Source organism: Phalacrocorax carbo, chromosome 7, assembly GCF_963921805.1.
Source record: "Phalacrocorax carbo chromosome 7, bPhaCar2.1, whole genome shotgun sequence".
Classification (NCBI taxonomy): domain Eukaryota; kingdom Metazoa; phylum Chordata; class Aves; order Suliformes; family Phalacrocoracidae; genus Phalacrocorax; species Phalacrocorax carbo.
The window spans coordinates 47234445-47251585 of record NC_087519.1 but is presented as its reverse complement, the minus strand read 5'-3'; the positions used below and the strand labels follow the sequence as shown (position 1 = coordinate 47251585).

Sequence of the window (17141 nt, the reverse complement as noted above, 5' to 3'; positions counted from 1 at the left end):
CCATAATGCGTCACAATTCGAGGAGCAGCAGGTAGCTCAAGGAGATGAGGAAGAGCGACAGAAGAACAAGAATCTCATTCCCTCCCCAAGGAAAAAAAAAAAAAAAAAGCATAAAAGCATCAGCCCATGGGTGGGGGGAACTGGGGAAAACTTTTTGGATCCTCAAAACCACACTTCCCCAGAAACTCTCCTGTGCTCCCCTGGACATATGAAATCATGTTTGTTTGTTTTTTAAATAATAATTTTTTAAAAACCCAAAAACAAAACCCCCACACACAAAACCCCGCATATAAGTCTCAACAACCACCAAGGGCAACAACACATCACTAAACAGTCAGGTAAGAAAAATACAGATGCCAGCAACCATTTAAAGCTTTTATTAAAAAAAGATCCAGAATTCACAAGTCTACAAGGAAAAATAAACCAACTTGCATCAAACGGCCTCAGAGCTGATAGTGTTTGGATCTCAAAGGAAGCACAGAGAGCACCAATAAGAGTTATCACGAGTCAGTGTACTACTCCCCTTCAGCAGTAAGCTTGGCATAGTTCACAACCTGCTACTTTGTTTTCCTGGATTGCTTTTCAGACTACAGAACTATTAACCAAGATAGTCCTGGCTTAGTCTTTCAGAAACTTGAAAGAAAACTCCACTGAAATGTATCTTTTTAAAAAAAAAAAAACAAACAAAACACCAAACCACCTGAACCTTAAGACCACAAGTTCCAGAAGGTCTGCTTGTATTACATAGGCCAAAAAAAATGTTACAGGTATAACATAATTTTTATTATTATAACAAACTACCTTCTCTGCATTTACACAATACATCAAAGGCTCTTAAGCATTTTGTGGCACACAAGGACTCCCTGAAATCAGCCAAGGAAAGCTCGCCCACCCCTGTGCACCTTACCCTCTACCTGTATAGCAGCTCTTCATTTGGTGTACTTAATGCTCTGGAAAGCCACATGCTCTTGCCTTTTAAAGTAAGATTAGCTTAGTTTAGGAATAGTTTGACCAATTACGTAAGTGAGTAAAATACATATGCCTGTAACAAAACTTCACAAAAAAAAAAAAACCACAAAGAAAAAAAAGCACTCTGCAGCAGCTACTGAGAAGTAGCTATTCAGCAACAAGCCTTCCACTGAAATTATGGGAAAGCGTTAAGTTTCATTATGAAATTAAACGCTTCCCCCACTGAAAGCCAAACTTCAGTTCTTCATTTAACACACTCTATAGTTTTTAGTCACAACCTCTTAATACATCAATTTTCACATTAATCAGGACTTATGTGAGGTTTCTTGCTAAGCATGAGATCTAGTATTAAATTCCAGGGCTCCATTTCTTGAACTGTAACACTGAAATTGTATAGCTTGGTTTCCTCTGAAATACTTGCTTGAACCCAAATGAAAAGGCAGTCTTTTTGATTTTCCTTACAGAAAAATGTGAGGACAGACCATTTCCAACACGGTAACAACGTTGTCCAACCTGAGAGGCTATGTAACCCACACCTACATCATTTCACAGCAATTTGAATACTGAAACAAAGCTTTTGCATTTCAGACATTGTTGTGTAGTGAGAAGAAATCAAGTCTTCGCTATTGACTCCATCTAGTCACTATGTATTTTAGATAGGAGGGTGTAGGACATAGCTCATGGGTTCCACAAACAGCCAGCTGGTCTCTTCATCGGTATATGTGTTATTTACCCATGGTGCAGAGGGGGAGCTTAAGCCAAGTATTTTAAAAATAGGATCTACGCTTGCAGAAGAGTATGGTGCATCACTCTGCTTTTGCTGCGGCAGTTGTCAGTACTGGAAACAAAGTTTTGTGTTCCAGGAACATCAGTGTATTTCTGCATTTGCAAGTGGGACAACATGCTATTTCAACACACTTCTGTGTAGCATTGTCGAGAAGCAGGAAGAGTAGTTATCTGGTAGCTGCAAAAAAAATTTTAAAAATCATGCATCATAATAAACCTGCTCCTCAGTTTTTTTGCTCCACCAACCATTGATTCGTTTTCTTCATTAGATTTTTAATTACCATTGGTGCAACTTCATTTCTGAGAACAAGCATATATTTAGCATTTTAATCAGAGGTTGATTTGCTGGTTATTTGAATCAACAAGCCAAGTTCTTAAAATAAACAACTCATTGTTCTGTTCTTCATTATTAAACCCCCTACTTCGTTACTAATACCTGAGCGCCTAGTTTGGAGAGGTATTTATTCCTTAAACTAAAGTCATCAGCTTTTGGCCGTAATTTAGCCAAGTCATCTTCATTTTGACGTCTGAGTCTCTCTTGTTCTTCTGCTCTGGAAAAGAAAATTGGTTTAAGATATCTGCACTGGGTAGTGCAAACCCAAGCAACTTTATCTTGTGTATGCAGTTCTATTTTTAGTAACTAGAAAAAGCTTGTAATGTTTATACATGAACACTGGATATCAGATTAAAAGAGCCTAAGAGATGTGTATGGATTACTCTAATTCAGTGTAAAGAAAGAGAGAGGCTGTTTTCTGCAGTTTCCTTTTATTCAAATCGCAATACTTCAGTAGAAAGATAAATCTTTTCATTTTCACAGATTACAACATGCTCAGTGAGCTTTTGTAACAATTTTTACTCTTTATTAACCAAGCTTTTACTCCTTAAAATAAAGATTACAATACAAAAAGAATCAGTTGTCAAAAATGCAAACAAAAGACTGCTCAGCAGTCTCCAGAGTTAACAGCAGTCACCTACAAGAGCGTCAATGACCAGGGCATTGTTGCTCATTTTCCACACAAGTCTTAAAGAGAAACAGGGCTGACCAGGCTCTAAATACGCTTAAGACAGCAGCAAAAGTAGCAACAGTGACCCGTTTCCAAGCTCTGTAAGGCAATGAGCCATATTACAGAACATAAAATGCCATTACGTAAAGAAATCTCCACCCCCACCAGTGCTGCACACAGAAGACACTTTATACTAGTCTTTATCTTAAGAGGAACACATTTGTCTTGGGTTGCAGAGTACCCTCTCCAATGACAGAGCTCAAACACAGTGTAAAATGCGTAAGTGTTTTGGCATTAGTTAAAATTGGTTACAAAGCACAAAATTTAACCATTTACTGTAAAACCACCAGCATGTTAGTTTCTTTTCCAAAGAGCTATTGTGCAGTGCTGACCACCAAACTAAACAACACTAATTCTTCAAGTTGACATGATGCTGATCAAATGCTCCCCACTCCTGGATGATATTTGCTATTCAAATTTCTTTTCTGCAAAAAACATTGCAATAAAAATTACTGAAAATATTGGTCTAAGATTTCTCTGTATCCCACAGCGTACACTGATACAAAGCCATCTTTCACAGAAAATACTGGAATTGTTACACACACCCCACATGGGCCAGGCACATTGAAAAGCAGCTCTATTTGGACACAGAATTCCTTTGCTCCTGGGTACAAGGTTTGGGGGGGGGGGGGTGGGGTTTTTTGCATTTGTATTAAAATTGGCTGTGACCTTTCGGCTTGATGATGATACTCATCACAAGTAAGCTAGCACGCTTACCAGGTCTGGCGAGGTTTTAGTTTCCTTGAGCTTTGCTCAAGACTGATGTTTAAGAAGTCCACAAATTAGGGCAAGAAACAAAACCATGTTAAACTCCACATGGCTAAACCTTGTTGACAGGTGTTTTGGGTTGGTTTGGGGTTTTTTTTTGAGACTAACTTAAGTATCATCATATGGACAGTTACACAGTCCAGTTTTAGAGAAGTCCATAAAGTCCATTTATAAGACATCTTGTTAGCAAAGTATTTGCCTGGAACAAACTTATAAGCTGTGATATATACAATATCTGCAGGTGAAATTAGCTACCTTTTAAAAAGTAAAGAATTTGAACATTACAGGCAAATGAACTTCAAGATCTGAAGAGACTCATTGAGCTGAATTAGGTCAGAACAGAAAGCATTTCAAAAGAAACTCTTGTGCTGTTCACATACAAGCAGCTTGAATTCTACAGATGTTATCCTGAAAACTGTGACTTGCTCTTTCACACAAGAAATGTTAAACTATGACTAGAGTCATGAAACATTTACCGTGACCTTTCCAACAGTTATCAATCACAATCTCAGCAAAACAAATTCAGATTAGAGGAGCAAAACCTCAGATTTCTTGGACTTGTTCCACCCTTAAGCAAATTAAACATTTGCTTTAAATATATTTATGAAAAATATCAATACATTAACCAAGACTTCATCCCCATTGACATTACATTCTCCAAGGCACATATTTTTAATCATCACAGCACTAATTAATTAGAAGTAGGAAAAGATAAAAGAATTTTGGGTGCTGTGACACTACTAGAGAAAGCATCTTCAACAAGGTCATCGGGACAAACTAAGCCGTCCAAACTCAGTCTAATGGACAGGCTTTACGTCTACTTAAAAAAGTTTTTCTAGACAGTTGAGCAGGTAATGGAGAAGCTGGAGCTGAAGCATCTTTTGTTTTGCCTTTACAGTGGCGTCTCTTAATGGACTTTGCCATACAATGCTGCTTCTCTCTTCTTCCCCCAATACAACTTTCAAACTAATTGCCTTGTAAGACTAGCCCAATGTTTGACTCCGTTATACCGCACTCCATATCCACCAAGAGCTTTACCCTTCATTTCACATTCTCAGATAGCAAACAAAAAAGGAAGCAAACTTTCTACTGTGCAGAGGGGATAAATCCAGTGCCCTAGAACTCAGGGGATATCCCAACAGCAGGTGACTCATACCTTCATGGTTGCTCAAACCACAGTTAAAAAGCAAGAGTACCTGATTCCGGCTGTTAGGGCTATGCACAGCAATGGATCCTTAACATGTCACCAATGTTTTGTCAAGACCAAAGAAGATAATTTTTAAAGTTCCTATTCTGAAGAGTGTCACTGTCCTTTTTTTCTGTGCAGAGGAACACAGGACTTAAGCCTCCCACAGAAGGAAATTTGCTTAATTGGATAAACTGTCAAAATAAGCAAATTTTGACAATTTCTGCCCTAAGCCCACCTCAAGTGCTCCACTTCCTTTTAAAGAAAGTGGATTCCACTTTATTGAAATACACCTATCCAATTTTCTTTCTAACAATGGAAAATTTTCACTCTAATCAATAACATTTATGACAAACTGAGCTTCACATTAGTACCGCAATTTGGACTCAAGCCATGGTTTTCAGAGACAAGCCGAATTAAAACTTCTACATAAGTTGGCAAGAGGAGCAAGCTGAAACTGAAGGGGAAGTGACTGGAGTGTAATTTCTTCTGAAAAGAGATCTAGCTTTTAATGACACTTAAAAAAATTAATCCATGCATTATCTGACATTAAACCCAGGTAACGTTTGCTGCTGACTGGGTCAGGCACACACCATATACATGAAGCACACTTTTAAACAAGCAATATAACACTTTAAAAACACATTTCAGTTCCACTCAGTTGGAAGGCCACTGAAATAAAGAAAAATAGCAAGGAAGACTGCCAGGGAAGGACACCTGGTTAATTGCTACTTCCTCTTCACAGGAGGCAGGAATATAAAATCCTACTACTAACTGGTAAGGAACTAAAAAACATTCAATAGAAACAGCAGACCTACAAAAGAGATCAACTTCAGACAGCAATCTACCTAACTACTTCAGGTTAAACATTTCATGAGGACACTGTTCTTTATTGTTCTTTATACTTACTCAGTTGCAGCTACTTTTTCAAGTTTTTCCCTTTTCTTTGCAGACCAGTTGAGATCACCACCTGCAACAGAAGCAATACACACTTTGAAACTTCAAAAATTGGTCTTTTTATATCTTTGATATCATACCTCACTACAGAAGTTAATTTTTCAAGTGCTCTGAGAACAAGAAATCTGTAGGGTAATTTTACAAAAGCAGAAACTGAGGTAAAGAGTAAGAGCAATGTAATCATGATCATCCAAGCAAGCAAAATCAGGACCCAGACTAAACTCTCAAGCCTGATCAAGTTTTCTGTTGAGTAACAATGAAGTTACTCTACAACCCACCATAATACCCCATAAAACTGAAGAAAGTGGAAGTAACTTTGAAAGAAACAATGTCTCTTCCAGATGTTTCAGTAGTTACCGCTTCAAAACACAGTTGAGAAAGAACACTGCTATTTGAAAGGAAGTCTACAGAATTGAGTTTTTATATTTGCAGATACACTCAAGTTTGATACGCAGTTTAAAAAAGCTGCGGAATATCCTACATATTTGTTGAAGTCAGCTGAAGGGATAGGTACCACTGTCCTGCTGATGATATTTAATAGCACAGCAAGGTTCAGGGAATTACACACTACAGCACCTGCAAAGATGCTGTTACGAGGACAGGCCTCATCAAGAGATGCTCATGGTACCAAAGCCATGAGCTATATAGCACCTGGCACAGGACCGTACACCACCACCTGTAAACAGTTCAGCTTGATAACTTCAAAGAATTATGATAAAAAGAAATATCAAGAGAAGCTGAAAACACTTACTTACCCGTGAGGTGATTCACAAAATACAACATGACTACGGCTATTAGTGACACTAACAAAAAAAAAGAAAAAAAACAGTTTTAGCTGACAAATTTACAATGACAGAACAACTTTAACATACAACCAGGCAACAACTAAGATTTCATGATAGTTGTAATTGAGGGGAGGTTTTTTGCCAGCAACATCTCCATTGCTTCTGAAGATTCCACTATGCTCATAAGTAGCATGGTAACTCAGAAAAGGTTATTTTAGTTATAGTAATAACAGCTCCCATAAATAGCCTTTATAAGTATCATTCCCCTACCCCTTCACTCACTCTTCATTTTTTTATTCAAAACACTGAAACTCCTTATACTAAATCGCGTCAAGAAAACCACAAACACACTTCACTAGGTTTGAGTTACTTTCAACATTGCCCCAGCTGAAACCTCTGACTGTAAGAAAGGAGTTATTACTGTTTTACAGGAAATATTAACAAAAAAGCCTAACAAAGCTTCCTGATTGTAAAGAAACCATTTTCAATTTTTTTAATACTTACAGCAAACACAAGCACTGAAGAAGACTTCAAGAAACAAGTATCCTTTCGTATCCAGGATCATCCCAGCTGCTATAGCAATAATTGCCAGACCGAGATTCTGGATCGACTGCATACTAACACATAAATGAAGAATTACTACTGTGTAGAAATTTATTTTTAAAGATAACATCATTAGTGGCACTGAACAATGACATTAACTCCTGCCCGTTTGCTATGACATATAACAGTCAAGATTCTGCATTTTTGCGGAAGTTTCTGTGCATCTACCACAACCATGAGCTCTACCACACATACGCATCCTGAAACTACATAAGACTTCCTGTGAGACTGAACGTGGAGGAATTAACCATTAACATGTTAGAACTGCTTGATATTCAATGGTTCAATAGTATCAGGACATGGTCACTGTAGAGCAGCAAAAGCTGACAGATCTAAGTACTTACAAGCCATAAGCGGTTCCCAGCTGGTGTTCTGGAACAACGAAGGCCACCATGGGCCACAAGGCACAGGCAAGCAATGAGTAGGCCAGTCCTAGCAAACACTAGTGAAATAAATAAGAGCAAGTAACAGACACTGGCAAGACACATTTGCTGTAAAGCTCTAATAAATTAACATATTGGTTTCCCCCTTCTCCCAAGAGAAAAAAAGAAGGGCAAAAGTAACATCTTTTTGCAATACCGACCTAAATAAATATGTACATTTAAAAGGAGAGAGAACTTTCTCCAGGAGTGACCCACAAACTAAACTCTCTCTAATTAGCATTAAAGAAAGCCTGACTTGAATACCCAGAGGAAAAGATCAATGCAAGTTGCTAGAAAAATACCTGAAAAACAAGGACCCTATTTTTTAACCCTGATAAAGGCTTAAATATGGTGCTCACCAGTGTAAACCTCAATTCAAAGGAAATTTCTCAGGGAATCTGCCCTAGGAAGGGGAAACCATTAACAAAGTGGGGTTTTTTGAGGTTTAGCACTATCCAATACAGCACATTAGAGAAAGTTTAAAATCATTGAAAGTGGTTTAATTATATGATAGTAATAATCTTCAGAAGTACATCAAGAGAACAAGTTTTAGGCAGAAAGCAAGCATGTAGCACAGCAATCTAGTAACAGCTAGCGTAAGGAGTGTTCATGAAGCATGAGAGCAGACCTCCACAACAGAGCACCACCGAACCGCAGGTACTGTGATGAGTTAAGGTCTTCTCTGAAGGGACAAGGAATTGCTACTCCATACAGCCCTCCAGTCTAATCCCATCCTTACTAAGAAGTTAAACACCTTTTTGCACTAAAGAACTATAAAATTACTGCTACAGTATCCAGCTTTTTTCACCTCAACACACACATGCGTAACTACTGCCTCCCTCCACAACACACCAAAGCTTGAAGCATTATCTTTAGGCTGCAGAGAGCTCATGTTAGTTCTGCCCGTATTATGCATTCTTTGCTTTTTCACCATCTTTAGTTTTAAACTCAGTTTCATGTAGTATATCCTTCTAAAATTTAGGGATATCAAAATAGGTTTTGAGGACTACCTAAACAGTCAGAAGACAGCAGCAACTTATGCAAAACAATTCATCATCAACTCCATTTCTTATTTTATCATATTTAGCTGTAAGTCTCAAGGAATTAGTTACCATTGCTATCCAGGGGTTCCAGAAGGTAAAAGCCAACATAATATGAGAAGCAAGTGTAGTTATTACAGCACATAAAACCCAGATGATATTTTTTCCAAGTTTATCCACCAGGAGTCCAAAAACTGGGGACATGGGTGCCGATATGATATACACAATACTACAAAAGAATACAAATAAGAGAACTGAACTCTAGCTAGCCATGGACAGCTTTAGGTGTTACACAATACAAGGGTCTCCAGACAAAACACCATATTTCCTTGTTAACTGTGAGGCCGTAAGAAAAACCACACAATAAAAACTCCGAACAACAGACTCCAGAACTCAAAATTCCAAAGAGGTCTGAGGATATTAAAACATTCAGCTTCCAAGGAAATAGTAACATACTCAGAGGTCTTGGAATCATACACCAGCAAGTGTTCTGTTGTTGTTGGTTTTTATTTGTTTGGTTTTTTGCCACATCACAAATTCATCTTCCAACTAGGAAAATTCACTTCATTTAGTGCTGCTATTAAACTGTTTCCATCCCTCAGAAGGGAATCACCGAATGCCAAAATAATACCCCTCAGACACAGCCTTTTCCTTCCGATTCCTCAGTGTGAACACCTAAGACATTTTTATTTAAACAAATACCCACACTCCCAATTATTCCTTGGGCCATGTGAAATCTACCTGTTTACCTAAATGCAAGTCACCACCTGCAACAGACAGTAGTCCCAAACTTCCTCCCACATGGTGAGAGCCCAAAGATACATACGCCCGCTACAACACCGTAATAGCGCATTTACTTGTTAAACCAACCACAATATACCTGTTAATTGCACTTGCTTCTTCAGATGAGAATTTGAATTTCTCAATAAAGAAAACCCTAAAGAAAAAAAACAGATGTAGAAAAATGCACATTGGTATGACATGAAAGAAAAATTAAGCTAGATAAAGTAAAGACAGAACAACCTAGTTCACAGGAAACTTAAATATAGCTATATAGCTTTGACATAAACATCCCACTATGGATCCTCATTCATAATGCATTTAGGAGCTTATTATCAGACTCTACAATTCTTTTGTCTAAGGACTATTTCAATTACACTTTGGGGAAAACATCCAAAGTACATAACCAACATGTAACCCAATAATGAGACACAAGCAATGAGCATACTGTGAGAGACCGAAGTGAGAATTTTTATAATATATTCACAAGCAAAAAATAGGTACCTACACTGCTGACTGTAAGGCCTCTCCACATCATCTCAGACTTTTCCATCTCACTCAACATAAAAAAATGCATTGAGCTCAAGAAATCTGTTTCCAATTCCAAGTATATTCAAAACCCATTTGATTGAGCTATTAGATCGGGTCATGGTGTTCAACAGGGAAACCTACATATGAACGCTTCAAGTTTCAACTCAATATCTACCAAAGTCAGCACAGTAAGAGAACTTTGGTCCAAAGTTGTAACTACACTGAAGCCCCCACCTCGCACTCAGTCAATAGCTTATGCACATGGAAGGAATTCTACATGATGGCTGTCCACAGCTTTCCACACCAAAACTCGCACCATGCTTTAAACCTGTATCAAGGCTTAATCAGGAAATAGAGCATTCATTATGGTTTTGAGTTCTGACAATTCAGCCTATGTTAAGCAGTGGTATTTCCCACAAAGCTCAGCAGATAAACATAACTCTTACAGTTTCCTTCTTTGTATCACAAGTATAGCGAACAATGCCACAGCGGAAATGACAGCCACAGCACAGACTTGCTGGGAGACCAGAGATTCTGTAGCCATCTGGGATTCTTAAACAACAGCCTGCACCTCTCCCTTTGTAAGTACCTAGATAAAACCCTAGCCAAATTGCTACATAAGAAAGACACACTTACTTTCCAAGTCCAATGAAAGGAAAAACCGCTGCATAGTAACAGACGCAGATTACAAATATAAGCCACAGGGACAAAGAGAAGTCCTTCACATCGGTTAACTTAATCACTTCACCTGGAGTGGGGCAAGAAACAATATTATTTCAGTCAGCATAAGCTATCTGAAATTCAACCACACTGAAAAAACATTAACATGAACACAAATCACTACTAAAGCATATACTCCTGTCACTATCTACTCTCTTGTTTAAAGTTTACACAGTGAGAGTCGGTTAAGAATATAAGAGTCCTGACCCAATAATGCCAAAGTCAAGAACAAATTTTCTCTCCCACATTAAACTGGATGTACAAGTTCTCTAAAGCCTTTGAAGGTCTTATGCAGGAGAATGAAATACAAACCACTTTTTCAAGGAAATGTTTAATCAGGTAGCTAAATTCATGTCTGAAGCCTCACACTACATGCTCTTACTTGGCTCTCAAATTTAGTTTATTTTTAATTGGGCTAAAATCTCCCACACAGAAAACTCATTGATAAAGAAGAGCTGCATGGTTTTCCCCAATTCCAACAAAACCAGTGGCAATGGCACGGATCAAATAGGTGCGAACTGGAAGGCATTCCACTTGATTTATAAATACCGCAGATGACAGCACATCTGCCTGTAAACTGCGAAACCTCCTACTGATATAAAAATGAACTAAAAATTATTATTAAAGCTGTAACTGTGAATAAGGTGTTAAGCGGCAGCCACATAATTTATGAATTACATAAAATGCAAACCTGCACAGAGTAACTGGAAGTCTCTTCCAGAATGAAAGAATGAAGCCCAAGGCAGGTTCAGCCACACCACCCACACAACTCACCCGTTTTCCCTTGCTCTTTAGAAAGGAGCTTCTCTGCTCTCTTGTCCAGATAAGCAAGGATTAATGCACAGGTCAGTGAAAAGAGACACGTTACGCCACCTGCGAGAAGGCAACACGACATGTTTAGTTGTTGACTCAAGTAGTAATTTGGCTTTTAAGCACAACCAGCATAGCATACCTTTACATATCTAATAGAAACTAAGTTTAACACCAGCTTGTCTTATACACAAAGACTTAGTAGCTGTACAACTGAAAAAGAAAGGTGTAAATACTGAAGCCTGCTACGTGAGACATTTGCCTTGGATTAGAGTACAAACATGTAGCTACATTTATTTTATTTAGAACACTGCCACCACTCCCACTCAGCACAGCCGAGCTCCTTATCTGTACCTCGTAATAACAGAAACAAAGCCTGGGCCTTGTTACAAACACCAGGGCCTTAATACCCATGACTCTGAAGGAAAGGAACACAACTCCAAAGGTAGTTGAAATTTCACTTTTATACATCAACTACACACAAGCTTTGACATGACACCCTTCAGAAAATTTTAAAAGTCCATCCTTTACTCAAAATATCTTAAGTGTTTCATCTCTGTAAGACACAAACTTGAATTTGGCAACTGCAAAAATCACACAGTATTTTATCAGCTACAGAAATCGTACACCTGCATAAGAATATTAGCCATTGATACAAAGAGTATTGGAATTGCTCTTCCTAGTCTCAAATATATTTGTCCTACTTTCAAGTTAGTAAGAAATCATTAACATGTATGCATGCTGTTCTAATTCAGAAGCCTAAAACAGCAAGTGACACCAACTCAAAATATTACTGACCTATCATGAGAGTTAACCCAAGAGTACTGGGACCAGTGTACCCCAGAAGATCTTGAACTCTAGAGTATATCCATCCCATGATGTTCATGTTCACTGTGCTCCCCTAGGCAGAAGAGGAGACTCAGGTGAAGAATAACGTATTTCACAATTATATGAATTCAAAAGGAACATTAGACAGACTGCTTACTGAACAGTGTTTAAAACAAACAGGTAAGATGCTACATAGGGAACATAAAACACCAGCAACAATGATAAAATTATTCCCTGCTGGTTTGGTCAGCGTTTGTAATAAATTAACCGTTGCAACAATAATATACCATCACAAACTGAAATTTTATACAACTCTAACAGTGTTTCGACAGAGACATAAATTATAAGTGCCATAAAAATCTATATCATACATTGTATTAGCTCATAAACTGAGCTGAATTTAATACCACATGTTAAAGCAAACAGGATTCCCACCTGACAGGCATCAGGAAGAAGCATTTTTCCCCCCCTTCACCCCCTAGAGAAGGGATCCATGGCTGCAATCCCAAGGCTAACAACAGAGAGTTAACTACAGTTCAGCTGAGATGAGGCAACTGCAAATTAGCAACAGCCTGAACATCAACCCAGACCCAGCTGTGACCAGCTAACTTTCTTTTCCCAAGGTAAATACCTGCAGTGGTTTAAGATACCACAGGCTGCTGAAAAGGACCCCTAACAGGAGAGGCATGTCTCCACTCTTCATTCACAGCCTTGCAGCTTAGTGTAAACCCACCTCTAGTGGCAGTTTAAGTGATTGTATCAGACCAAAATGGCACAACTGAGATGCAGTCACACAGTTCTTACCAGAACCAGCAACAGGGCCAAAACCATCTTACAGTAACAGATAAGGATGGGAGTTTCTTAAAGCAGCCATCCCAACTCATTTATCCGAGTCTGCGCTTAGTCCCTGAGCCACAAGTTACACTCACGTAAGCCAACATTTTATGATACACCAAGAATCAATTAGCCTGATGAAATGGAGCACTGTGACTGTCCCACCCAGCAATCTACACTAACAACACCTCCAGGCTGCTTTGAAGCTTGACAGATTCTAAGAAATCTTATTAACCCATTTCCTTATGTATTGTTTGTCTATTCACCACAAGTTTTTGACATTTCACATTTAAATTTCACATACATTTTTTAACTGAAACTCCACAGGGAGCATAGAAACGCTGTTTTCCACCTGTCTCTCTGCCAAGACAAGCTGCACACCTTCAAGTCTATGAATTAAACCTACCGAGTTTCACACTTACAATTCTGGCCATGCTCAGTTGTAATCCAAACACAAGATTTAACTCCTTGCCTTTAAACCAGCTGACTGCATATGTGTTTTGTGCCACTGCTAAGGACTCTCCACCTATTCTAAAAAAGAAAGGCACAAAAGAAAACATGTTAATTGCAAGACACAAAGCAACACAGAAGCAGCCCATCAGCTGCTGGCAATACCAAGATGACAGTATTTCAGAGAAATTTATCTGTGTACAGGTAGATCTAATGCATATATACAAAACAATAGAGGTCCTAAAGACAATTAAAAAGAGAATTGAAGTGTCTGAAAAATAATTAACAGTACAAGGTATCTTAAGCAGTCTAGGAGTGATTATAATTTGGTTATTTACAGTAATTAAATCAATGGGCAACATCATCTCATTTCTCTTCTGGATTAAAGAACAAAGTGGTAGAGATCCTGACTCAAATGAAACCAAAAGCAGGCATCTTACCTGGAATCAGAATTTAATAGAGTCATCTGCCCACCCCCCAATACAGTTGGTCAGATTTTCTAACATTTTTATGTCGTGGCACATTCACAACTTGGAGGTATTTCTTCTGACATCTGCTCTCATTTTTTGCCACCAGAGGAGCCCTGCTGTACTTGTTGTTGCTAAGAATGCTTTTTACTCAGGAAAGAAAGAATTAAGGGAAAAGGAGGACTAACACAGTTCTATCACCTTACTGAGTGTCTTTATTTGGGTAGTTTCATAATTTCTGAATTCAGTAAGACCTGCAAAGTCCTATTTTCTGTTTTCCAAGTTTATGCTAGGCTGGGAACACAACTGAAGATGTTGCATGCCTCAACTTTATAAATGCCTCAAAATCCAATAATTTTGTCTCTGACTGTAAACACGGTAGCAGTTTTCTAGGACACTGAAAGACAGTCCTTACCTCAGAGAGCACATACTATACTCTTGTGGACTTACCCAAATATGAATCTGCCCATGTCCATCAGCCAGAAAGTATTAACTAGTGCTCCCAAAGCAAAAATTACCTGCCAAATAAACATTTAAGGAAAAGTTATAATTTTATATTTGAAGTATGGAACAAACTAGAACCATCTCAAAACAGAAACAAAAATCCTTTTCCCTTCCCAGACCTACAGAAAAACTTCACGCTCTCTTCCTACTCTTAGTTTTTTGCCTTTGCTCCTTCTGCCTCATTCATCATCCTGCTGGCTACACAAGATCTAGAGGCTCAAGTCATGCTTCACCTCTTTCGTCATACCCTACCTAAATACATCTACATAGTAGCTTCACATCAAACAAATAAAGCATATGGTTCCCTCACATTCTTATTTTACGCATCTTTCAAGGTCCTCTGTTCCCAGTTGCCCCATCAGTTCCCAACTACCTCAATAAAATTCAGGGTTCTCCCATTTCAGTTCTCTTCACCACCCTGCTCTCACCTGCAATACACACTACTACACAGGAAGCTATATGGGTTTTTTTCCCCATCCCAGCAGAGAAGTTTCAGACACATATCATCCTTCACGTTTGCACTTACCTGTCCAACACAAACGAAGACACTAAATATTATAGTGCCCAACCTGTAAGAAAAATAAAGTCACTTAATGCATAGCTACAATCTTTTTTACTATACAACACTGCACTGGACCTACAGCAAGGAGGAAAGGGGAGTTTGATATGCAATAAAAGCTCTCCAGAATAAATGCTGCCAATTGACAGCTTCGTTAAAAAAGCTGGCCCAGACTGGCATTTTTGAAGCCACTTATTTAAGTCATAAAAGGAAGGAAGACCATTTATACCAGTTGAAATTCCTAGGTCATAGGGGAAAAAAAATGAAAAAGCTTATTATAGTTTGAAAAACTTCAAAGCCTATACTTTGCATGCACTTTTAAGTCCACCACCCATTGAACACGAGTGACACTAACATGGCACTTACCGTATTCCAAAAACTCTGTCTATCAGAAAACCTCCAAAGAAGCAAAGAACCACGTTGGGCCAGGAATACCAGGCATAGAGCGCCATGAACTGAGCCGTGTTCACCTTCATGTCCTACATAAAGAAGGGGTAAATTAAAGAAAGTAATTACTCCTACGGTAATTAGAAGGACAGAGAATAAGCACCCAAGTAGAAGTGGGTACAAACAAGGACGCTTTCTGACCTGGCCCCAGCCTCCGTAACCCCGCTCCCGCCCCGGGCGGCTACTCACCCGCTGAACCTGCGTCTGGAGCGCGGCCGGGTTGTCGTAGCAGAAATAGCTGCCTGCAAGGAGAAGGGGAGGCCTCAGAGCTCGGACCCCGGACCCCGGCCCCCCGCCACCGCCTCCCCGCGCCCCCGGACCCCGCCCGCCGCCGCCGCCACCCACCCACCGAAGCCCAGGAAGCACATGAGGGCGAGGACAAGGAGGCGGTGCGGCAAGCGCCGCGGGTCGCAGGCGGCGGGCAGGGCACGGGGAGGCCCCGCAGAGCCGCCGCCATCGCCGCCGGCGGGGCCCAACAGCGCCCGCTCCTCCTCCGCCATCGCGGCCGCCGTCACGTGAGCGCCCGCCGTCACGTGAGCGCCCCGCGCGTCACGCGGAGGGGCGGGGTGCCGGCCCGCAGCGCGCCGCGGCTGGTTGCCATGGCAGCGTGAGGAGCTCACTCACCTGAGGCGTGTAACTCCCCGGGCATCGCATACTACAACTCATGAGGCCTCCGAGTTAAAACAAGAACCTAACAGTGGCAAAAAAAAAAAAAACTTAAAATCCCCCTGAAACGTACCCCAAACCTGGCCTCGCGGTATAGCGTGCAAAATAGCATGTACCTCACAAAAAGCGCTCCCAGCGTTGCATCAGCGACAAAACTGTGTGGTAGGCACACAGCTGGCAGGACGTTATTCCAGGTTTCAGTACCTACAGCCTTTTCTGTTTAAAGGGGGTTTAAAGGCAGGCCTGTCGTCGTCAAGTGGAGAGCGAGCCCCCATGGAGGAAGGGTGCCTCTCTTGCCTCTGGTTGATTTAAAACGTTACACGCACATTTGGTTTTCCTGCAGGCAGGTTTGCCCAGGCCACGCGCTCCCTGCCCGGAGCTGGAGGTGCCAAGGAGCGACTGCATGCCGCGCTTCAGCCCTGACGGCTCCCTGCCGCCTCCACTGCTTCGCCAGCCTCTCTCCTCGCATGGCTAGGCTTCGTTTTTTTCATTTTAGCATTTTGATTGAGACATTCTAGAGGAATAAACCTCTTGTAAGCAACAGCAAACTAAAAAAATAAAAAGCTTACAGTGTAGACTGCACGAAGCCTTACAATAAGCGTGTAGGGAAATACAAAAGCTTGTAAAATTGCCCCATTATTTTCCTTTTGGATATTAAAGTCACTTTTCTTCAGCTGTTTGGCCAAAAAAAGGTCTTCCCATATTAGACAAACCCTTGAACAGCTACTTATTCAATGTAAAAAGGTCCAGCCTTCTGTCAAATTTCATCTTCTCGCACCAGAGATGACCTGAATCCTGTGTACGCATCATCAAGTGGCAGATGGTGCTTTCTCATTAAAATATGTTCTTAATGAAGGCAGAAATACTTGTTATTTAAGCCAAAGGATTTATTTACCTTTTCAGGATGACAGAAAGAAAAGCATTGGGTTCTACCTGACATGCTGTGAACTAAGAGGTCCACTTTC

General features: G+C 40.0%; 1 protein-coding gene across 3 annotated transcripts; it reads right to left on the bottom strand.

Annotated features, from left to right (window-relative positions):
* Window positions 1–361: 361 nt before the first annotated feature.
* MFSD1 (major facilitator superfamily domain containing 1) lies at window positions 362–16047 on the bottom strand. Of its 3 annotated transcripts, XM_064457890.1 has the most exons (17): window positions 15860–16047; window positions 15700–15752; window positions 15430–15542; window positions 15031–15073; window positions 14451–14518; window positions 13506–13614; window positions 12220–12322; window positions 11386–11484; window positions 10528–10639; window positions 9461–9517; window positions 8653–8809; window positions 7463–7560; window positions 7020–7132; window positions 6486–6533; window positions 5683–5743; window positions 2192–2306; window positions 362–1933 (listed from the first exon to the last, which is right to left on the bottom strand). In XM_064457890.1, exons 1-17 carry the CDS (start codon window positions 16008–16010, stop codon window positions 1874–1876), a joined length of 1560 nt encoding a protein of 519 aa, XP_064313960.1. In that variant the 5' UTR covers window positions 16011–16047; the 3' UTR covers window positions 362–1873. The 3 variants fall into 3 exon arrangements, with proteins under 3 accessions (XP_064313960.1, XP_064313961.1, XP_064313962.1); XM_064457891.1 differs by lacking the exons at window positions 362–1933; window positions 2192–2306 and adding an exon at window positions 2502–3244 and having other exon boundaries at window positions 15860–16045; XM_064457892.1 differs by lacking the exons at window positions 362–1933; window positions 2192–2306 and having other exon boundaries at window positions 5679–5743; window positions 15860–16046.
* Between the last annotated feature and the right edge of the window lie 1094 nt (window positions 16048–17141).

Coding starts and splice junctions, on each gene's coding strand:
- MFSD1 (XM_064457890.1), bottom strand. CDS start 16,010: ATGGCGGAGGAGGAGCGGGCGCTGTTGGGCCCCGCCGGCGGCGATGGC. Junction 13,615..14,450: donor ATGGGCAGATTCATATTTGG/GTAAGTCCACAA, acceptor TTTCTTTTTTAG/AATAGGTGGAGAGTCCTTAG. Junction 9,518..10,527: donor CCTTTCATTGGACTTGGAAA/GTAAGTGTGTCT, acceptor TTTTTTCTTTAG/GGTTTTCTTTATTGAGAAAT.